The sequence below is a fragment of the Arvicola amphibius genome, chromosome 8 (assembly GCF_903992535.2).
Source record: "Arvicola amphibius chromosome 8, mArvAmp1.2, whole genome shotgun sequence".
NCBI lineage: Eukaryota > Metazoa > Chordata > Mammalia > Rodentia > Cricetidae > Arvicola > Arvicola amphibius.
In genome coordinates this window covers 96459051-96484376 of record NC_052054.1, presented here as the reverse complement: position 1 = coordinate 96484376, position 25326 = coordinate 96459051, and the positions used below count along the sequence as shown (strand labels likewise).

The window sequence follows — 25326 nt, the reverse complement described above, 5'->3', positions numbered from 1 at the left end:
GTTTGACGACAGGTAGAAAATAAACTGTAGTGTTTAAAGTAAGTCGGATTTTCAGGATTCTGCTTTAATTAAATTGCAACAGGTAAAATTTATTCTTTTTAAGGTGAAAATGCAAATCCTCACTTACTCTATAAGGCCTGTGCTGTGCCAAAGACTGGATGTAATCTTGAAATATGGTAAATGTCTATTATATAAGAAATTGCCCAAGACATGGAAATCTTCTTGGCATACAAGTAAAGGGATGAGAAACAGTTTCAATATAAAGGGGATCAAATTAAGCATTCCAAACAGATGTAATTTTCCTAAGTTGCATATAAAGTATTGCATCTGAAGAGTCTAAGAAAATAGAAAGAAACCAAAGCATGTATTTGTAAAGTTAAAACCACAGTACTTTTCTAATGTTAATGATTTTAATCATCAAAACCAAAAGCATTAAAAAGTGTATGTATTTGACAATACCTCATTAACATAGCATGTATTAAGCCCAGCAACCAAGAGAAACTGAGAGCTTGTAAAATCAATATTGTTAACTTAAAAATGAAAGCAAGTAGATCACGAAATATAAGTAATTTGTTTAAATGTTATATTTTCTTTTTTCTATCAGAATCACCTTCAAATATGGAACTCTTATTTGTATAATTAACAAATAAAACATCACTGAATCAATGTGACAAATTAATGAAATAATTGCCTATATTTTAAACTCAAGTATTTTAATATGATAGCAATACTTAAAGATAATTATAAAATTCAAATTTCAAATTTTTACTGAATCATTGGACAAAATTTAACTCCTTTCATTTTTCAGATATCTATGTTTTTGACTCATGACTTCATGGTTTAGTTTGAATGCATAGGTAAGTCACTGAACATAGAGGGGTATCGATTATTACCTCATACCAGATTGTAAATGTGTGAACTATCTAGATCTTAAAAATCACAAATATGATGACGAATTAGTAGTCATGTTTTAATAAGGAGAAAAGTTGTACCATTGATATTCACATCTTAGAAACTGCATTTAGTCTATGTTCTGAATCAAAAGCACTGAATCTAAAACTTATCTCCCAATATTACAATTTTCAATGGTTGTCAGTAATTTAATAATATATTTACCTCACAAAAACAAATAAAAATAATTAGAACAGTGTCCATAGCAGTGCTATAACCCAAAGATTAATACAAAAAGGGTAGTTCATGAAATCTTAAAAGTTCAATATTTAATTACAAAGATGCTCTTTGGACTGGGTAAACGGCTCAGCAATTAAGAAACTTGCCATTTTCAACAAGAGCAAGGTTAGTTTCCAGCACCAAAGCTAGGGGCTCACAAACACCTGTAACTCTAATCCCTGGAGGACCCAATGCTTTCTGACCTCTTCTGCCACCCCCCTACACAAACACACACACACACACACACGTATGTACCTACCCCTCACTCTCCCATAAACATATATTTAAATAGAACATAATTTTTAGCAATAAAAACAGAGAACAGTCTTTCTCTGTAAGTACACTGTTCATATTTTTAATTGAACTTTTCTATTAAAATTAGTATTGTTACATTTTTAAAAACTGGATCCGTATTCACTGAATGGAGGTCCATGTATTCATTTTGTATGCTTGCACACACACACAAACACACACACACACACACACACACGAAGCCATGAAAACTTTGAAATCATTCTACCCAAAAGAAGGAAGTTATGTTTTCAAACATAAACTTCTTGTAAATTCTGTTAAAAATAATTACTGTTAACATTTGGCATCATGATGGCTATTAATTCATATTTTATGTTTCTAGTAACAGATGAGTCGATTGGCATTTCAGTACAGTATTTTGTCATTCCAGGAATTTTGATGGTTGCCAGTAAAGTGGCAGATACAGGAACTAGGTTATACCCCCCAAGAAAAGTGTTAGGGTCTTTTCCCTAGGGCCATCCTGAGTAATGATGATGTAGAGCTACTACTATTTCTCTCAATAATCCTAACAGTTACTTGGTTCTTCTTTGCACACTTCCTATAATCTATGCATTCCCTAGAACCTGATCTCATCACACTAACAGTCCTCTCTATGAATCATTAAATGTTAGGCTTGTTTTTCTTCAGCTAAACAGATGTGCTCATCTCTTGATTTTACATCTTAGCCAGCTGACTGGCATTCATCAGAAGGAAATCAACAATTTCTGAACCAAAAACCAGATCAGAGAGCACACAGCAATGAGTGTTAGTTTCACAACTTCATTGATGAAAAGAATTTGGCTTATAAACTATGACAACTAGACGGTAAAAATTCCCAACAATGTAAGTGCACTGGCCTTGTTCCAAAGATGTCTACTAAATCATAGGAAATACAGTCACAGGGTTTAAGAGCCAGAGAGGGGTACAAAAGACCATTGAGCTCAGTTTCCTCTTTAGGCAAATCAGCTGGAGAAAATGAATCCCAAGGTGTATTGTATCATTTGCTCAAAGTTAAGTAGCATTAAGTGCTATGCCCACAGTAGAATCCTGAGTTCATCTTTGTCAAATGACTGCCCTTTCAACTGTTATTTCCCAGGAGTGGGCTTCCCACATAGCGCAAAGGGACAGTTAACTGTAAATGCTAGCATTTTCTGTGTGCATAGCCATAGTTGGGCTGGTTATAACACAACCGAACTACATATTACTCCTGAGTATCAGAAGGGTATTATGTATTTATTGAATAACTGTTCTTATTAACCACATTGTACTACATTTGTACTAGAAACCTTTATTTTTCTTCTAAATACAGACAGAATTATTAGACACAAATTATTTCTTCAATGTACTTGAAAATATCTGTGATTTGGTTTGAATGAAGGTTAAATTAAAGAGGTCGTGCCTGAATACTTGATTTAAAATTTTGTATCATTTTGATTAATATGAAAAGGCACTTACGTAGTAGCTCATGAGGTTCCTGGTAACTTGTCTTAAAGATACTCAAACATATATTTTGTTCATAGTAAGAACTTAATTGAGAGAAGTTCTCATATTATAGACCATAGAACATAAAGAAAAAAAACAATTCAACCATATACATTTCAGCTGTGTGGTTTTTACTTTGGATTTCCTTGATTTAAAAAAAATACAGTCTTAATGTACACTTGAGAATTCTTGGTGCCTTTGAAAGATATCAGATATTAAAATGGGATTCTCCCTTTTGCCCTTCATGGTGTCCCTGAAAGTTAGAATATAACTTAGAGATGTCCTTAGTTTCATAGTAAGCATTCGGTTAATGCTTTTCAATCTGGAGCAACCCTGATTTATCTTTACCAGTGAAAGTTCTACGTATTTTCATTCTGTGTTGGGAATATTGTTGGAATTTGAATTGGAAAGAAGTATGTGTCGTTCTTCTGTCCATTCGCTGAACACTAAGAAGAAAGCCCTAAACATCTTGTTCTGTGAAGAAATGTGGAAGATTAACCTATGTATGAAGCATTCATACATAGTAAGAATTCATTTCAGCTACAAGGAATTCACATTCTCCATGATTGGGTTTAATATATCAAGACATCGAGCCTTTTCTTAGAGTTGCATGCTCACCTTGCCATTTGTGTTTTTCTCATTATGCAAATTCACAGTATTGCTACATTATTTGTTTTTTGCTTGTCCTCAGTTTCTCATCCCCACATCTTTCTCTTAGTTTCTCCCTCCTCTTGGAAGCTTTCAGACTGTTTTCAGCATTACAGTTTGAGCATCCCTCATGTGAACATCCAAAGCCTACGTGCTCGTATCTGGAAGTTTTCTGACTATGCTCTACCACTTCACCAAAAATACCTTCAGGCAATGTCGAAAAGGAGTATGTGAGACATAGTGTCTATGATTAGACAAGGATCCAGCCATGAAAATACTGCATATGTGCAAATACCCTTAAATTTGAGAAACATTGAATGTAATTGCAGACTCAATATTAATCATTATTGTATGATAATTCATACTCAACCTGAATCAATTTTATTTCCTTTCCATTAATCTATTGTCTTAAACATCTTAGTGAGCCTCACATTTACTTCTACAATTCTTTGGTTGAATGTCTTCCCAGAACTTGTGCAAAATTAATCTCAAGCTTCTTGGGTCCTTTCACTCTGTATAACTTTTTCCCACTTCCCTTTTCAGTCTTATTAACTCTCATTACCCAATGCACTCTTGCATTGACACACACCAAGACTATTCACCATGTCCACGGATGTTTAAGAAGATCACATAATTTTGCTTGTTCCCCTTATGTATTTGCCTCTTTACAATTCGACTGAGACACACCCAACTTCAACACACCTTTCTCAACAGGACAGTGGTACCTCTACTTTTCCCATCACTGTTGTGTACTGTGAGAACTCTCTTACACATCTTCTTGCACACAGTTGCTTCAAGAGCTACAGTCCTTCCCTATACTCTGGTAAGTTCAACAGAAGAGATTTCTTCTCTGAACTACTTCAGGATAACTCAGGTGACTGACAGAAAGGTATTACAAAAAAATTTCAAAGTAATTATGTACTCAAAATTTTGTGTTTGACTTTGAAACAAAAACTTTAAATATAGCATTCAGGTACTAGAAACTTAACATGTGACTGTTTAACTTTACATAAAAATTGACACCATATTTTTTTTTTTTTTTTTTTGGTTTTTCGAGACAGAGTTTCTCTGCAGCTTTAGAGCCTGTCCTGGAGCTAGCTCTTGTAGACCAGGCTGGCCTCGAACTCACAGAGATCCGCCTGCCTCTGCCTCCCGAGTGCTGGGATTAAAGGCGTGCGCCACCACCGCCCGGCTTGACACCATATTTTTAAATCGATGGAAAGAATAATGAACTGGCCATTTGGTGGCACTTTATGTAAGAAAAAGCAAAACAAAACAAAACAAATATAAGAACCTCTCTGCCATGATGAGTCATGCTGCCCAGTACAATATTCTCTCTTCTTCTGTACTCTGACCTAAAATTCAAGTTTGCTTCCTCTAGAAAACCTTGTTGAGAATTTTTTCATAACCACTTTTTATAGTGTTTTCACTCCATTTATAGATACTTACTTCTAGAATTTTAAATCTATTTTTTTGTTTAAACAAACCAAGACTCCAATGGGTATTTCTTGAGATATTTGAAAATGTCATGGAAATAATTAATACCACATGATTATTCTTCAATATATATGTCCAATCTTGACATTTCCTTTTGCATGTAATTTCATTATAAACCCAAACAGAAAGCAACCAAAACTCTTATGTTATCCTATGACCCTGGAAAACACTTGTATTTTGTTATTATTGGATCTTCTACCTCATATTCTCTTCTCCACCTAGAGAATGATTAATTATATGTGTCCAGTGATTTCTTGATTGTTTTTGTGCAAAGTAACAATGCTTTTGTGGTTAGGCAATTGTTTTCACTTGGCAGGATTTCTACAACAGGAAAGGACATGTAAACGAACATAAATATATTAGGGTTAAGGCATCATCAATTTGATTTTTGATCAAGTTCTATCTATTTACATTTCTGGATGTTGTTCACTGAAATAAAAATATCAGTGAAGCTTTTCACTATGTACTAATTTGTAACGTATATATATATTTACAAATTAGTAAACATGTTTTAAATAGATTTATTATTTTTCATTTTCATTATTATTTTTTATTTGAAGTATCCCTTTGTCTTAGAACTAACATAATTACAAAAACGAACCTATTCATATCACGCAGCAATCCACAATAGACTTCCTATTTAGCATTGTTAAAATTTAAAATGGTTGATCATAATAAAATTGAATTCTGAGTTGTACACAGGACATGGATTTTATAATTAAACATAATTCTATGTATGTTAAGATAAATATAATTAATTAACTATAATTAAATGTAATTAGTTAAATATAATTTTATGTAGCTAAAACATACAAAGGTAATTATTTTAAAGCTGTAAAATTCTATTAGGATTAAATTATGAAAAATATGTTAAGCAAAAAAATAATGTAAAATAGAATGGCCAAATCTATTTAAGACATGGATCTGTCTCTGAAACACAAATTGTTATTTGAATTCATACAAATGCTAAACATTCTCTTCATTTTCTGCACTTCCTCTCTGTCACACATTTTGTGGGTTTTTAAGTGCCATTAAGAAATATGTGTGTGTAACCGGGCGGTGGTGGCGCACGCCTTTAATCCCAGCACTCGGGAGGCAGAGGCAGGCGGATCTCTGAGTTCGAGGCCAGCCTGGTCTACAGAGCTAGTTCCAGGACAGGCTCCAAAGCTACAGAGAAACCCTGTCTTGAAAAAAAAAAACAAAAAAAAAAGAAAAGAAAAGAAAAGAAAGAAATGTGTGTGCACGTGTGAAAGAAATAAAGATATCCTTTGTCATAACAAGGAAACTTAGTTTCTTCTAGCAAATAGTCTTTTATTTAAGTTTTATTTTTATAAATGATAGCATGCAGTAAAGGTCAGTTGCGTGATTTAAGTGTTTGTCATAAACTACACACCGGTGGGAAGTCAAAATGTTTTATTCTCGAGGGAATCGGATTCTTCCATATTTCATCTCTTTCTTGGGTGAAACATCCCTCTTCTTAGACAGATAGGCCACCTTTACCATATTACTTCAGATTCCCCAGGACATCTATCCCTTCATGACATTTAAATCTGTTTTTAGCTATTTGTATTCTGTAGATACTCCGGTCTACTGAAGCAGTGTTCCTTTGCCCTTTCAGATGAGATTCTTTCCTAGCTTACCCCCTCTCACCCAGATTCTCTTACCCAGGGTCAACTTTGTATGTATTTCATAAATTTAGGGAAAGAATGTGTGATTTATATTGGACAATAAGAGTTTTCAAATCTAGTCATTGAGTTTCCGTGCTCTGCAAGATATTTGCATATTCGTTTTATACAAATATGTGTGTGTGTGAATATGTATGCATATGTAAAATAATCAGGCTAGTGGGACAGCTCAGTGGATTAGAGCATTACTAGCTGTTCTTCCAGGGAAACAACATTTGATTCTCAGCACTCCTATAGAAGCTCACAGAAAACTATAACCCAGTTCTAAGGTTTCTGAAGCCCTGTTCTATTCTTCAGTTGTACCGAGTACAAACAGTGTACAGATATATATATGTATATATATACACATATATATATATACATATATATATATATGCAGGCAGAACACACAGAGACATAAAAATAATAACATTTTTATATACATTTTATATGTATAAGTATAAGTATAATATGTGTATACATATATACATACATATACATATATTACTTATATACATACATATATATTACTTCCCTGTTCGTTATTTTTACTTTAGACCTCATGATTATTTTACTGAATATAGATGATAATATAGAAGAAAGGCCTTATTACTAATTTTGAAACTCAAAATTGCAAAACTTGTATATACACATATTTTAAGAAAAACTCAATTGGAGATGCAGAGCTCCACAGCCAACTACTGGGCCCAGCTCCTGGAGTCCAGTTGAAGAGAGGGAGGAGGGATTATATGAGCAAGGTGTGTGGGGTCCAGATTATGATGGGGAAAAACCACAGAGACAGCTGACCTGAGATAGTGGGAGCTATGAACTCGGAGTGACCGTTGGGAAGTCTGCATGGGGCCAAACTAGGCCCTCTGAATGTGGGTGACAGTTGCATGGCTTCGTCTGTACTTGGGGGCTCCTGGCAGTGAGACCAGGATTTATCCCTGCTGCATGAACTGACTTTTTGGAGCTGATTTTCTATGGTGGGATATCTTGGTAAGCCTTAATGCCTCAGGGAGGGGCTTGGTCCTATCTCCTATCTCAACTTGACATACCAGGCTTTGTTAACGCCCCTTGGGAGGCCTTACCTTTTCTTTTTTTAAAAATATTTATTTATTTATTATGTATGCAATATTCTGTCTGTGTGTATGTCTGCAGGCCAGAAGAGGGCACCAGACCTCATTACAGATGGTTGTAAGCCACCATGTGGTTGCCGGGAATTGAACTCAGGACCTTTGGAAGAGCAGGCAGTGCTCTTACCCACTGAGCCATCTCTCCAACGCCAGTCCTTACCTTTTCTAAGGAGTGAATGGGAGATGTGACAGGGAGCAGGAGGAGGGGAGGTATGGGAATTAGGGTTGGTATGTAAAATAAATTTAAAAAAAATAATAATAATAAAGATCACACCAACAAAAAAAGCAAAATTTGATCAAATTTACACTTTTTCCTTATTGGTCTTTTAGTCATTTCAACAATGTAAAATTCAGTGCACCAGTCTGGTTACTAGACCATAAATGCACAAGCTAGAGAAAAGAAATATGATGTTCAGCTCCAGCTTCCCTACGACACACTGTAAGTTAAGAACCACCGGAACACATAATAATACACATTCTGACTCAGTAGGCCTGACTCAAGTTTGAGATTTCAGTTTTGTAAGGAGCATCTGGTTGGTGCTGGAATCCCGACCTACAATGTAAGATCAAGTATCTTGTATCTCTGAACCTCCCTTGTTTCTTAGTAATCTATTCCTTAGCAATGCACTTCAAAGCCTACGATGAGGGTAGAGGCGACTAAAGGAAAAAAAAAAGAGTACGTTAAGAGAAAGTGATTTAGGCTAAAGATAAGAAGAAAGGTTAGAATGGATAAAAGCAAGACTAATGAGGAATAAAATGGCAAAATTAAGCAGAAACAGTTACTCAGAATCCATAGTAAGAGGGTTTCAGCACGAAGGTAACAATTTCTTATGTACTCACATCAGGGATACAGCAGTTGCAGCATTTTTATTTTGCAATGCACTTTTGGCAGACATAAAAGATGGGAAAGTACCCTACAGAAGAAGTTGTATTGGACTTCAGGACAATTCAAATCACTTTAACGATTTTGATGAGTTTTTTTTTTTTTTTTTTTTTTTTTTTTATGAAAGCCCCCAAATAACTTTAACCACTGCATCTGCTTGGACATATTAAGTACATGGCTACAAAGTGGGGGGAAATGGAATTGAAATGGTACTATAAATAAACGGCAAAAGTTGGTTTCTAACCCTGCTTTACATAGAGTGAAATGTAAGTAGAATTTTCTGCTATAAACTAAATTGAAAAAAAATTGCACGGAATTTATTGACATACATAAGTATTCAGAGTGTCTTCGACAGCACTTCTGTCAGGGTTTGGGAGGGAGAGATTGTGATTCTCTGATGGTATAGCTAGCCAAGTTGCACATTCTCCATTGAGAAAGCATCTCAGGTTCTGAAGTAGGAAACAGGTCCATGAAGGCTGAAAAGTGGTATGAGTGTTGTATAAGCATCTTTAGTCCCAACACTTAGGTCCTAGAGGAAGTGGGATCAGAAGATCAAGGATTTCCTCAGAGGCAGAATATGTCTGAGGCCAGTCTAGCTCTTGTCTCATGAAGACAAAAACTAGAAATGTAAGACTAGACACTTTATTCAGTATCACTGAAAATAAAATTAATTATACTCAAAAAGTCATTATATCTACTTACAATATCTTAAAAATTAGATAGCACAAATACTAAAATAACTTTAGGTTTTAACTTAATGAAGATTTCAGCTATTTGTAGTTATTTGTGTCGTGCCAAAATTACATACAATTGAATTAGATTTGGCTCTGAAACACTGAAAACTTCATCAATATTTATATAGAGAGGTTAAAAGTGTGTTCCATTGTTATACTTTGCACATAGCCTAAACCATGCTGTTTGGGCTCAGCTAAATAGTGCATAACACTTTGCAAAGGTGACTGTCTCCTAATAGTGTGACTAATTCTGTAGCTGCATGCATGTTTGCTGTATTCTGGTTGGTTTGACCTAGTTCATGGAACTCTAGGAACATCAATTATCAGTGACTACCAAAACCACGTGATTAAGATATCTAAAGGTTTCTCATCTATCTAGCCTTTAAGCTTACCTTGTAGTATCTAATAAACTATGTTAAATTCTAAGGCTGAATAACTATATTCAATAATAGAGCTACCATTTATTTCTCTAGAACGTTGTATAAGTCTTTCTCCATTCTTGGCTATAACTGACATGGAAAACTACTTCTCATTCACCAGGTATCTTCAGAGATTTTGCCTCAGTGACTCTTTCTGACCTTTGCAGCCTCAGTCTCCCGTAAAAAGGATTCTGTAATGAGATCTGCTTTTGACTGGACCATGGTATCACATATCAAATATTTCTTGAGACTAAGTACTCTCATGATTTATTAGTGTTTTTCTAAAATAAACTAGTGTTTTCCTGTATAATAGATTACTTTGAATAGGTGCAAGAGTATTATAAAATTGAACTGTTCTAATTAACAATTTTATGCAATGTGAAGAATGGCTTAATGTAAATTTTATAAAATTATTTCTAGGCACCAAGTAGAGTAGCACACACCTTTGAAAGGCAAAGGCAGGGCCATCTCTGTGAGTTCAAGGCCAGCCTAATCTACAATGCTAGGAATTTGCACAGAGAAACCCTGTCTCAGAAAAACAAACAAAATAAAAAACAACAATAAACATGTTACTTCTAACCACGCTAAACATAATAATACTTTGAATATTAAGAGACAGAAATATTTGAGGTTTTACAATTTTAATATGACATATTTCTTTTTTATGTTTGCACACAGTGCCGTTATTGATGCTAAGAGTATAGGTAGACTCAGAAAAGTCAATGTTTGTGTTGTTTCCTTTATTAGTTAATAAAAAAAAAGCTGAAAGGCCTCAGATTAAACCTTGCTATACTTAACAATATCAGAGACACAAATGTTTCTTGAACGATAGAAGTGGTTTTCCTCAAGAGAAAAAAATATTAGATATGAAATCATACATAGAGCTGAATTCTTTTGTATAGATCACAGTCTGTGCCTACAACAACATGTAGAATCTGATATAAAAAAATAATAACTTAGTGCAGCTTAAATAAAGGACATCTGAACTGAACAAAATCTCCTTGAATCTTTCAAGAATAAGCTTCTGAGATATATAGCTGAAATAATATTTTATTCTATGCTTTTATTTGGAAAAACCAATTTCTATTCTTTAAAGTAAAGAAAATATTCAAAAAGATGAAAAGCGATCATTAAGATGTTTCTTAGCTGAGAAAAGTATAGAGCTCAATAAAAATTAATAAAAAATATTTACATTAAAGAAAACAACTGACAAAAAGATGTTTCTTTTACTTCCTTTCTAAACATGCCTTGTTTCCTATATAACACAGATAAAAGCATGTATAGCTTATCATTATGAAATTTTTATTAAACACTAAATAAACATAGGTTCACATAGTATAGAGAGGTTTCTAAAGTTCTAGAGCTAAGGGTATTGATCAGCTTCAAATACCCAAAGAGCAGTCAATTATTTCTTGTTGACAGCCTGTTTAAAACCTTTGTTCAGTGTTAACTTAATATTATATGCTTGACTTGTACATCCCAAAAGATTTGGGCCAGTTTTATTATTATGTTAAAAAAATTTGTGACATTAAGGGAATAATATAACAGATATGAGAGCAACTTAGGATAATAAATTAGTTATGAAAAGACTTCAAATATTCACATACACATTAGCCTCTTTCCTCTAGAGTAGCTATAGGCTGGAGAACACTTAATTTATGCTATTTCAACTTCATAAAAAATGTTTTGTAACTCACACTTTATAAATATTTAATGAAAAATAATTTTACTATAAGTTCGAAAATGTTTTCATGGGAAGGAAGAGTCAGTCAGCAGAGATTTTCATGCACTTCTTTGTAATAAGCATGTTAAAATTCTGATAAGAGATACAAGCTCCATGATCATTTACCCTTGAAAGACACAACTTACATAGACAGAGATTCTCTCTTGCATGTGGATATGAAGACTATCAATAAAGCAGAAAATTGATAGTGGGTTTTCTTGATAGTTTATGGACCTTATAGGGGCATATAGTCAGCCCAAGTGATATAACTTCATTTAAGTTTATATTCACATATATGTGTGTGTGTACATACACATAAATGTATGTTTGTGTTTTTTCTTGTTTTTGGATCATCTCTTAGCAGTTGAAGGACTCTATTGATGTTCACACTCAGTCATAGGGCATGAGACTTGGAAGATTTGGCTGGATCTAACCTGAAAATCTTTTTTCTGCAGTCTAGCTTTTTTGGTACCAGAAAGTACTATGCAAGCTGCCAAGAAAGACAAGCAAGATAGCCCTATCCATATGAATCAAAATAATTATTATCACAGCAAGATATCCTAAATGTTGTAGTAGTGATATTCAAATGTTGGTGGTAACCAACGGGTGTCTAACTGGACTCATGGCACATCAACAGTTTGAAAATCACGCCGGAAAACAGAAACTTAGCCAACTCGCTAGTCTAGTGAAGTCATGGATCTCCAAAGAGAACCTATAGTACTGCCTTGTTAGACTAGTGGAATTTCTTACTGCACTCTGAAATGTAGTGTGAAGCGGCGGGGCTTACGTAATATTATATCCTTCTGGAGTCTTTGATGGAGTTGAAGAATAAATAGATAGTTATAGATTTCCTTAGTTATGATAAAAGATAAAATAGATTTAAATATTGTAACTGTAATACTTGCTTGATAACTGTTTTGTTATATGTAATTTTGCTATGTTAAAGTTGAAGCCTTTCTTTTTTGTTTAAACAGAAAAAGGGGAAATGATGGAGGAGAGTTATCTGTCTATGTTTCTTTCATTGGTTAATTAATAAAGAAAACTGCCTTGGCCCTTTAAGAACAGAAAATTAGGTAGGTGGAGTAGACAGAACAGAATTGTGGGAACAAGGAAGTAGAGTTAGGGAGAGACGCTTCAGGCAGTCGCGTGGTGAGTCTCCATGCTGCTCCTCTCCGAGATGGACGCAGGTTAAGATCTCTCCTGGTAAGCCACAACTCGTGGTGCTACCCAAATTACTAAATATGGGTTAAAGGAAGATGTGAGAATTAACTAATAAGAGGCTACAGATAATGGGCCAGGCAGTATTTAAAAGAATAAAGTTTCCGTGTAATTATTTTGGGTAAAGCTAGCCGGCGGCGGATTAGCTGGTTGCTGGGAACTGGGCGGCGGGAACACAGCCCCGCCGCTTCACACTACACTGAAATCTATCTATATACCCATATGAAATTGAAGCTCTCCTCCCTCATCAAAAAAAAGAGCATTACAGAAAACCACAACTGATTTTTTTTTTAATATCACTGATACAGAACTCTGATATTACAGAGATAAATGGGTTGTGGGAGCCCAGTTCCATTGGATATGTCTACAACATGGGAACAGAAAGACTGTAAGAGGCAGAGGGAGAAGGGCTGTTGTTATTTTGTCTACTAGCAATGACAGGAATGCTACACCTCTGACACCTCCAATGTGGCCAACGACATAATCCTGAACATTTACAATATTAGTAAACATGCTAACATGAGAAGAGGAAATCTCACTGGGTCCACCCCCAGAAAAAGGCTTCAGGCAACTTAATGACTACTGAAAGAGAGAATTAGCCTCTCCTAGGTATAAACCCCCAACTGGTTATCCAAAACAAAGTGGCGAGCCCTGGAAACATAAGCACACAGCAATAAAAATTAACTTGACGGGTGGTATATATATATATTATATATATATATATATAATATATATATATACATATATACATATACTTCCTTTCTAAACATGCCTTGTTTCCTATATAACACAGATAAAAGCATTCATAGCTTATCATTATGAAATTTTTATTAAACACTAAATAAACATAGGTTCACATAGTATAGAGTATATATATATATTTCAGTATATATGTATGTATATATATATTTGCAAAAATAATAACAAGAGGCCATCAGTTTCAGAGGGGTGGGAAAGCATGGAAAGAGGTGGAGGGAGGAGACATCACAGAGCTTAAAAGGAGAACATGGAAGGTGAAAGTGATGTCATTATATCTTAATTAGAAAATTATAAAGTTGAGCACAGCAGTACATGCCATTAATCCCAGCACTTGGGAGGCAAAGCCAGGCAGATCTCTGAATTTGAAGCTAGCAGGACTTAGAGAATGAGTTCCACGACAGCTAGGGCTACACAGAGAAATCCTGTCTTGGAAACAAGAAGACAAGCAAGCAAACAAAAGACAAAACAACAAAAATTAAAACTTTAAAAAAAATAGATAAGTAAATAGTGTAAATTTAATCAAAACAAAAAGGCAGATATATATATATATATATATATATATATATAACTTATATATTTAAATTTAAGCATCAAAGGCAAAGAAGCAGAGACGACTAGAATAGCAATAGTGTTTCCGATGCTGCAGTTAAGGTGGAGTCTAGCTTCAGAATAAAGGAGAAAGCACGAAGCTAAGGAAATCATTTAAGGACTAATTACTAAACAAAAAAGGATGGTAGCAGGGTGACAATGCCATATCTTTCCATTTGAAAATATTGTCTATGAAAATTGCTGAGATGTTGACGGTGCAGTGCTAAGGGTGGTGAAGGAACAAGGATACTTTATGATAAGTATAATTTTCTCCATGTACATTTGCCACAAAAAGGAATTTGAAGCTTAAATTATGATACATTAGTATGTGTGCATGTAATATATAATTGATGCTGTAATAATATTCTGTGGCATATATCTACATGTAATAATTTATAATTTAGTCCACCTAGGTCCTTTCTCTGAGAGAGAAAGCAACTGGAAACCTCCAGGAAGTGAAGCCATTAGTCAGTGAATTATTTCAATCTCATTGTCAAAGTTTTTAAAGTAGTTTCCTACAATTATAATACATAATTTCCAGGATTATGTCCTACTGAAGCAATGAATGTTGCCTTTTAATCATTGTAGGTGAAAGCAGAATACTTGTGAATTCATAAGTAGACAAAACACTCATCTGCTATACATACAACATTGGAAGGTCAAATATAACGGGATTCAAATGGGTTCTCATGGAGGATGTATAAACACATTTCTTTTATTGTTTATTTTTCAGGTGAGAGACAACTCTGTTTCAGACAATAAAATAAGTCCCCACATACACCTGCCAATCATTACTAAAGCAGACCAATGATAATGAAGGTACAGACTGTAGGGTTCTAATATGAAAATATCATACTGGATATTACCAGAGTTTGCTTTCCTTAGAAATGATCAAAATGTGAATGACCAAAATGTATTTGATGGTTATCAATTTGAAACAGAATATATGAATTGCAAGTCTAAAAGTTAGATTCAAGTTAAGTGCCCAAGTCATTAAAGGCAGAAAAGAGACAACATTAGCCAGACCCCTGCTTCTCAACATTTAGCTGGAGGTTAGGCAGAGTAGCACTGTGATCTAAGTTCTACTTGTCCATAGTAGAACAGTGTGGGGATTGATGTTGCCTATTGCTGCCCTAGACTAAGAAAGAGAATTTTGTCTCTACAAAACACAGACGTCAAGATTCTTAGACTGAAAATTGTAATCATTAGCTGATCAGATCCTAGGGCTCTGCAACCGTACAAGCTGTTGCAAGAGAATGAGACCAGAACAAAGATGGACAATTTCTAGGAAAGAAATGCAAAAAAAAAAAAAAAAAAAAAAGAAAATGAAAGGCTGTGGTTTGTAGTAACAAGAGTCACCAAGTGATCAAAGAAGGTAGGGATCTGCTTCTTGAAGAAATATTACAATATAAGATACCAGTATTTTTAATTAGATTAATAATAATAATTTAAAACTTACAGCCAATGTAAGTGGGTAACAAAGCCAAGAAAGGAAGTGTCACCAATGAACTGATATGAAGGCCATCAATACTGATTACAGCCCCTGTCACATGGAAAACTGTATTCTTATCAGCATCCAAAACAGGACCGAATCTATCAGCTTAGTCAGCCGGTAACGTTTATGTTCCAAGGAGGAGGAACAAGAAGTGAGTCCTGTTTGGTGCAACTACCTTCAGGATTCGTCACATGTTGAAATCTACTTCTGCATGTTGCAATACTTTCTAACACACGCTGGTACTTGCACTGCCTTATCTTACCTGCCCTGTCAATGTATGGGTGTGAGAGTGTTTAGAATCCTTACGTGTTCTTCACAGGTACACGTCATCTAGACACCAGTGTTTAAAACTACCGTGGACACTCTTTACCTTCGCATTATGTGTGTGTGTGTGTGTGTGTGTGTACACACACACACATACATATTTTCACACAATAGCGCAACTGTTTTATTCATTCACCTAAGTATATAAGACATGAAAAAACTGTGCAGATGCTAGAACTGAAAAAAAAATGCTTAACATTTTCAGATATGATCAGTTGTTTACTTCTTTAAGTTAATAAAAAGTTAACCAAAGACATGATTATTCAGACATGTGGATCACTAATGAACAACAAATGAGTGTGTTCAATTATGTGAGAAAGCTAAACTCAAAAATATATCATTCCAATAGCACAAATAAAGAACAATAAAGACAATTTGACCCAGGATAGTCGATAGAAGCTCACTAGCTTAGCTTTTTGTTACAACTGCTAAGTAATTATTAATAAAAATAGCAAAATTAATTTATGTCTTTGACAACACTACATAATAATCTTCATTCCACAAATTAAGTTATATGAAAATGATGGCTAAAAGAAGAGGCATAAGGAACTAATGTTTGTCTCTGTATGTAATCACATAATTAACCTAATCATTGCCGCTGTCTTTAAAATCTGTGGTGACATGCCACTCCAAGGTACTCAGCTCTTTTTGCAATGATACAGTAATGAAATTTCTAAACCAAAATAAAGGGGTGTTTGTGGACAGCACTGCAAAGGACATGAACATAAATGGTAGAGTTATCAATAATTCCTAATGTTAATATGAATTTCAAACAGTTCCTACAGGATTCTAAGTAAAATGTTGCTGCCATACTTACAGTCTCAAAAAACAGAAGGATGCTCACCTTATTACAAAATTGTGACTGTCAATCTCCTTGCCACATTCACTGTCTAGCAGGATGCCAGAATTTCCAACAACGGCACAGGTCTTAAACCTGCGGTTTTTCATTGGTGAAACTTCAGGCAGGAGGCTGTGCAGATCATGTGAAATATTTAGGGTCCGGCGTCTGTCCAGCACATAGTGTATGACATCACCAGGCTTAAAACTGCTCTTGACCACAGAGACATCACGTTCCGCATCTAAGAAACGGAGAATGTTCTTCCTATATTTGGAATGCAAGCAAAGTTTTATATTAAAAATTGCATATCTACCTGATGGGGCTACTTAGACAAAGCATGCACAATATAAGCTGGTAGCTACTATTATTAAATCTTCAGGTGGTATTTAAATCAAGTAGATATTATCAGAAATGCATTTTTTAAAACACCATGTAGGGAGTTTGGAAAAATTCTATAAGTAGATATAGTATATACTAATATATCATCTAAAGTGAAGAAATCATTCCATTCATTAAAAATACACTTAAATATAATTCATTAAATAAATACAGTTGGTACAGTTGGGCTTTGAACCAGTAGATACTTGGTTAGTGTTTTCAATTATCAAGAGTCATTGTTCTTATTTAATATTGTCCTGTGAGTTGAATAACAATACATGAAGTAATTCTTAATTAGATTATAGACAGACATACTAAATCATTGAGAATCTCCCCAAAATACTTTTACCAAAATGGTACATGAAATCTATCTGTAAGTTTTTTGGGTTTTTTTGTTTGTTTGTTTGTTTTTTCGAGACAGGGTTTCACTGTAGTTTTAGAGCCTGTCCTGGAACTAGCTCTTGTAGACCAGACTGGCCCTCGAACTCGCAGAGATCCACCTGCCTCTGCCTCCCAAGTGCTCGGATTAAAGGCGTGCGCCACCACCACCCGGCTGTAAGTTTTTATTTATGCTTAAAAGTCCAAGAAGTAAGATGGTTTCAGTACAGAAAGTCCTGAACAGACTGAGCATTAATTTGATGTGGGAACTGTGTGTGTGTGTGTGTGTGTGTGTGTGTGTGTGTGTGTGTGCGCGTGTGTGTGCGCGCGCGTGTGCGCACACGCACAACACACACCCTGGATAATCAGTAAGAACCTTTCTAAGTTTTTAAATGTACATCTAGTTGTTTGGGCTGTTGAGTTGATCTTTCACATTGGATATGAATGTATCTAACGTAGGAAAGTATAAGAGAAACAACTGTAACTCAGCTCATCACTGCATTTTAAAGCCCATATTTTCATTTTTTACATTGTATCCCATCTCTTAGCTATTCTACAAGCTAATGATAAGATATAAGATGCTGTGCAAATATATAATTATGGGCATATTCTAAGTCAGTAACAGAAAATGCAAAAATAGACAGAAATGACGGGAGGGCAGGAGACATGAGCATAAGATAAAAATGTACCTGGTAAAGTGGTTGGTCTTTTAAATTTTGGAAGTTGAGGGTTGTACACAATAAATTGATTGCTCATGGAAAACTGTCTTAAAAGTATTTAATTTTGTTAATTAAGGTGAAAAATAGGAGAATCATACATAAAATAGCCAGGTGGCAAGCAGCGAGGCAAAGGAATCTACCTATTGGAAGGGCCTGCAATCCAAAAGATGAAACTCTGCTGTTTATAGTTCCCATGTTTTACTGCACCGTGACTGGTAAGGAATGAGAGCATACATCATAGCTGTCCACACAAGAGTGATAAAATTATCTTTCTATGTAAATCTATAGATTTGAATGATGCAAACAGGTATGGGTTTTCAAATCACGGATTGCAGGACTATATTAGAATATGTTTTCCTCTTCTTTTTTATTGATTTTTTTTATTGAGCTCTACATTTTTCTCTGCTCCCTCTTTGTGTCCCTCCTCCCCGTCCACCCTCTTCCATGGTCCCCATGCTCCCATTTTACTCAAGAGATCTCATCTTTTTCTACTACCTGTATAGATTAGATCTATGTATCTCTCTCTCTCTTTTTTGTATTTTCTCTTTTTTTTTCTACTTTCAAATCTTTATTGTTTCAAAATCGGACAGGTCTTTTACAATGCAGAATCTTGTTATTTAAGTGATCTCTAAATGTTAATGTCTCTCTTAAGGTCCTCATTGTTCTCTAGATTCTCTGGGATTGGGATTTGTGGGCTGGTTTTCTGTACTGTATGCTTAAAAACCACTTATGAGTGAGTACATGTGATAATTGTCTTTCTGGGTCTGGGTTATCTCACTCAAAATGATGTTTTCTATGTCTATCCATTTGCCTGCGAAATTCAAGATGCCACAAATAGCATAAAATATCTTGGAGTAACTATAACCAAACAAGTGGAAGACTTGTATGACAAGAACTTTAAATCTTCGAAGAAAGAAATAGAAGACACCAGATAGTGGAAAGATCTCCCATGCTCTTGGCTAGGTAGAATTAACATAGTAAATATGGCAGTCTTACCAAAAGCAATCTACAGATTCAATACAATGCCCAACAAAATCTCAGCAAAATTCTTCACAGACTTTGAAAGAATGGTACTCAATTTCATATGGAAAAGCAAACAAACCAGGATAGCCAAAACAATCCTGTACAGTAAAAGAACTTCTAAAGGCATCACAATTTCTGACTTCAATCTTTACTACAGAGCTACAGTACTGAAAATAGTCTTGCATTGGCATAAGAACAGACAGGAGGACCAATGGAACTGAATCGAAGACCTGGATATTAATCTACACACCTTTGAACACCTGATCTTTGACAAAGAAGCAACAAATATCAAATGAAAAAAAGAAAGCATATTTAACAAATGATGCTGGCATAACTGAATATCAACATGCAGAAGAAAGAAAATAGACCTATATCTATCACCATGAACAATACTCTAGTCCAAATGAATCAAAGACCTCAAAATGAAGCCAGCCAAACTGAATCTCACAGAAGAGAAAGTGGGAAGTATACTTGAATGCATTGGCACAGGAGACCATTTTCTAAATATAACCCCAGTAGCACAGACACTAGAGAAACAATTAAGAAATGGGACCTCCTGAAACTGAAACGCTTCTGTAAAGCAAAGGACATGGTCAACAAGACAAAATGACAGCCTACAGAATAAGAAAAGATCTTCACTAACCCCACATCAGACAGAGGTCTGATCTCCAAAATATACAAAGAACTCAAAGAATTGATCATCAAAAGAACAAATAATCCAATAAAAAATGGAGTACAGTCCTAAACAGAGAACTCTCCACAAAGAAATCTAAAATGACTGAAAAAACACATGAGGAAATGTTCAACATCTTTAGCCATCAGAGAAATGCAAATCAAAACAACTCTGAGATTCCATCTTACACCTGTAATAATGACCAAGATCAAAAACACTGATGACAACTTATGCTGGAGAGGTTGTGGGGTAAAGGGAACACTCCTCCATTGCTGGTGGGAATGCAAGCTGGTACAGCCCCTTTGGATGTCAGTGTGGCAATTTCTCAGAAAATTAGGAAACAACCTTCCTCAAGACCCAGGAATACCACTTTTGTACGGTATATATCCAAAGGATGCTCAACTGTGACACAAGGACATGTGCTCAATTTTGTTCATAGCAGCATTGTTTGTCATAACCAGAACCTGGAAACAACCTAAATGCCCTTTGACTGAAGAATGGACAAGGAAAATGTGGTACATTTACAAAATGGAGTACTGCACAGCAGAAAAAAAAGTAGATTAGAATAATTTTTCAAGCATAAAAAGGGATCTTCAGAAGAATTCATTCATTTTTGTAACTCACGTCAAGGAAATAGACCAAGACCTACTAGCTTTTGAAGAAATTATTTAGACAAAAGCTTAGGAACATAACATACAAAAGTCCAAGATTATATAAATGAACAGCAACCAAAAGACAATCAGAGAAAAACAATAATAAAGTGTGCAAAGTAGATTTTATTTACCAATATGCTCTTAATGCAAGCTTTCAATTCCACAGGGATAAAAGTCAGTGCCTTGTAGAAATATATATGATAGAGACATATTTTTCTTTTGTACTAATATTGTCTATGCTCTATGATACTGGGTAAGTTTCATTATTAAGAACCAAACATTATAAGAATCTAGTTATTCTCCACAAATGTAGCCCCTACTATCAAAAGTGGCACCACAAAAAAAAAAAAAAAACCCATCTATACACATTTATTAACCACCACTGGATTGCCTGAGAGGACATAGGAAGAGCTTGTTGTCTATACTTTAACACATCGTTTCATTAGCTGTGAAGATGGCAAGGTTGTCTTGGAAATAAAGACTGCACGGATGTGGTTTAATCATCGAAGTGGGTGACGCTGCCATTTCCCTTTGAAGAGACCCAAAATGGGTGGCTGTAGATGCATTAAAAGATTGTGATCCACAATAGCATGTTTGGCAGCTTCAGATCAGATGATCAGAGTCGCAGGTACACAAGACGTTTGTGTAGCTTTGAAATGCAAAAAGGAAACTCCCTTTCACAGCATCAAAATGTTACACTTACACGCATGTGAACAGATTAAGAGGGACTTTCCAAAATTGATTTCTTTTCTGGCTAATAGAAAATTAGAAGCAGATTCGTTTCAAAATGTGTCATCAGATGCCCAAGTAAGCAGTACACATGGACTTTAGCTACTCTTAGGGAAAATATTTAAAAGGTGTTTTAAAGGTTTGAACAAAATTTGCTGATGCATAAACTGGGTAACTTTGGGGAGACAATAGCAGTCAGTGACATAATCAGATCCTAAGGACAGTACACGTTAAAGCTGGGTATTCTTCTAATGATGGGTTATATGTTTACCAATCATTTGTTTTTACAAAGCAGTAGTTAAAAAAAGCAAAGTACCTTTAAAAGCCATAAAAATTCCAAATCATATAGACTAATTAAAATTAAAAATAGAAAAAGCTTTTAGATAAGATTCAAAACATTCTGAATGTAGAATGTGCTATTTAAAATGGAAAACTAAAAGGAAAAGATTTTTAATGACATTAAATGATTTTTTTTGTATGTTTTGCTTTTTATACATTTAATTCTTACTTTAGGGCTGAAATTATGCATAGGAAGTTATTGGAGATAAAATGGTTGGTAGAAGTTCACAATATGCTGACAATAATTATTATGGATGAACAATATTGTGGCCTAGAAGCACAAAGCTCCTTTGTAACCAGTGGGAAATGGTTAGTTTCTTCTCACTTTTAGAAGGCTAAAACCATCTTTATCTGATTATAAATGCAATGAGACATAAGAATTCCCATGGATTTCCTATATGTAGTTGTCACAGACTGTATATATAAAGGGAGAAAAATATAATTAGTTGAATGTCCCTAAAAACAGGAAATGTACTTCTTAGAATAAATTGAAAAACTTTCAGGTTTCATCAGAAAGACATAAATGGTTTACTTTAGAACATAATATGAATTTAATTTTGCTCAACAGCAGAGTAAGCAAAATTGCTTCAGAAAAAAATGGAAACCCAGCTTAAACTCTAAAGTTACAGACTCACAAGTCAGCAAAAACTTATATTGTACATGAACCAAAAGTTTGCAAACTTTCTTGCTATGCGTTCAAGCCACTACAGTTATTTAAAGACAGGGATTGTGTCTGACTTAAAAGAACAAAGGCAGGAGATTACTCAGATCTCCAACTGTCATTTGGTCATTCTAATTCAGACCTTCAAACGTCTTTAGTTAAGCCAACACCTACTCACAGTGGCTGTTCTAATGGAAATTGGAAAAAAATTGAAAACGTGTTTCATTTTCATTGAAACTGAAAATCTTAGTCACAAAAAACCATTTTTTTTTTCCCAGACAAAGCTGGCTCAAACCAAAAGGTTGGTGGACTGTTAAACTGACAGGAAAGAGTCTACACAGAAGCTTCTCAACTGAAGTTTCAACCAGAACTTCCCTTTCCACACCACCCATCTCAGTTGTCAGAGCAGCTGCAGAGGCCCAGGGGACTAATTTACTACATACTGTTTTCATCTGTGAAGTGTTAAATATAGCTAACCCGCCGTCACATGCCATTCTCTCTTCTCTGTACATTTTGTCAACAATACGCGTTGTAGCAACTGAAATTCCACTGGAGCTACATTTGTGCCACCAGAAAGCACTGAGTGACACTCCTTACAGCAGGGAGACATTAAAAGTGGAAAATCAAATTAGCTTCTGTGTATAAACACACACATCATAATGAAATTGATATCCATTTGTTACAGTGCATATTAAAAAGAGAGAGGAGAATCAGTGTGAGAAAGAGCTTAGAAATTGGTGAGTGCATGGTTTTGCCTATAAAAGGAAAGAAAATCCCTACAAGACTAATTTGTCTAAAAGCTATCTTCTGAAGCATTTTGCCTCAAAGGTCTAAAAGAACAAAGTCCCTTTTTTACTTAGCAATTCAGAACTTAGGAACATGTTATGGGGGCGGGGGGGGGGGAGGTGTTTTAGTACCAAAAAGAATATCCGAAGCAATCACACAAAATGAAAACAAAAATCACTTCAATATATTGAAGACACTGGTTATACACTTTAGCACTTCACACTTGGCTATAAATTTCGTAAAACTGGATGATGCAACTTATAATTTCTGTTAATTTACATCAAATAAATATCGTGTACTCCATAAAGGAATACTCTACATTTAGTACTTAAATAGTATTTTCTGCAATTTTTCCAATAAAAGACTGGCTCAGCCAAAGCTCTGAATTGAAAGGCCAACTCTGGCTAAATGAGCTTCTTAGGCCACAATTAACATTCTCATCACTGCTTGATCACAGTTCATATGCGACTGTTGTATGTGGTGCTTTTTTAGAAAAGAAATCTATAAATGTAACAGCAAGTGATTTTACGGAACTAAACACACAAATGTGCACTTCTGCTGAGTTGAGCTGTCTTATATGATTAAGGACTATGACAAATTGAAATAGCTCACTAATTATTGGTTAGGCTTTTTTGGGAGAGTAGCTGAGTTCACTCATTTCTACACCTTTATGTGGCATTTGCACCTCTTAGTGTTTTGTTTATTTAATATATGGAGACTGAGAAAAGAAAAAAAGAAGCAAAATATATAAAAAATAGGTCAGGAGAAGACGCTGAGAAGAAGCTGACATTAACAGCCTTATTCACAAATAAGGAAGCTGAAATGTGTCACTTCTGAAGACAACGATATAAACAAACTATTGTCGATACAGCAAAGCCTTAGAATGTGGTAGTCACTTTGATTGTAAGTTTGCTTGTAAAGTGCATGAACTCCTTAAACCGTGAGTCTTCAGAGCACAAGAAACTCAAATCTCCTTCGACCATTTTCTACCATACAATTGCCTGGTAGGTCAATACCTGATGTACTAATGAAAGCTGCAGACCAAACGGGATGAAGGACTGAACACTAGAAACAATTCACACCCAAAAACAAAAGGGAAGGCTCCCATACAACTATTGAGCACTTTAATGTAAATTAACAATCTATTAGAAATGTCATTAGATCATTATAAATAAAATCATAATATTGAAGAAAACTAAAAAAAAACCTTAAAACACAATTCAACTATTTGTTATATAATAACAAAATTACCTATAATAACAAAATTTATTATAGGTAATGGACCAATCAAAGCATTCAAAGTGGAATATTTGTAAAACTTGAAACTTTGACAGTATCCAACTACCCTGTCACAGATGTGATTACTAGCAACAGACTTGTAAAATCTAAGTCAAACAACAAGATGTTTTCATATACTAAATCTTTTATTACAGGTGCCAAACTGATTAATACACAGTAGTTATTGCTGCTAGAAGCAACTGTGATTTTTACGAACTGTTTGCATACTCTGCAATAATGAACTTACAAATTATTACTTCCATGCAAATTTCTATGTATTATTCAATATTTGTTCACTGTTGCATTGTTTACCTCTTTGACTGTTAAGAGAAAAACTATGAGCATAGCTAGTACTAACATTTCATTCACATTATCAGCTATTAACTGAAACAGCGCACCTTCAGAACTGCAATTGCAGCCTTCATTCATTTATAAAGTTTTAACAGAGGACTCACAACAGTCAGTTTATATTTAACACCTTAAAATTGGCTACCTTAGTAAGAAGTAAAATGTAAATTTAAAGTCCCATATATATAATATTTATTTAAAAATGTCAGGAATGTGTGTACTGAAGTATTAATTATGGAGGCGTAGTATTCATTTAATACACTTTTTAGATTTTCATGGACATGACACATTTTAAGCATGGCTATGTATGTTGGTTAAACTATTGCAATTTTGTTTTGTATAACGTTTTATGGCTTTCTTGGACATCATCTATGTAGCATTACCTAAAGGTCACCTTTCTTGCCAGATAATTTTTCTTTGAAGTCATGACTTTCAATAGCTTTTCTTTTCAATCATTTTTTTCTCTTTTCTCTTACAATCAACTTCTGAGAC

At 34.7% G+C, this 25326-nt stretch overlaps 1 protein-coding gene across 1 annotated transcript in view; it reads right to left on the bottom strand.

Annotated features, from left to right (window-relative positions):
- The window catches only part of St8sia4 (ST8 alpha-N-acetyl-neuraminide alpha-2,8-sialyltransferase 4), an 89268-nt gene that overhangs the window by 56342 nt on the left and 7600 nt on the right, over positions 1 to 25326 (bottom strand). Inside the window, exon 3 of the mRNA XM_038339316.1 lies at positions 16876 to 17133. Coding sequence (XP_038195244.1) covers positions 16876 to 17133 — 258 coding nt within the window. The remainder of the gene's footprint in view (positions 1 to 16875; positions 17134 to 25326) is intronic.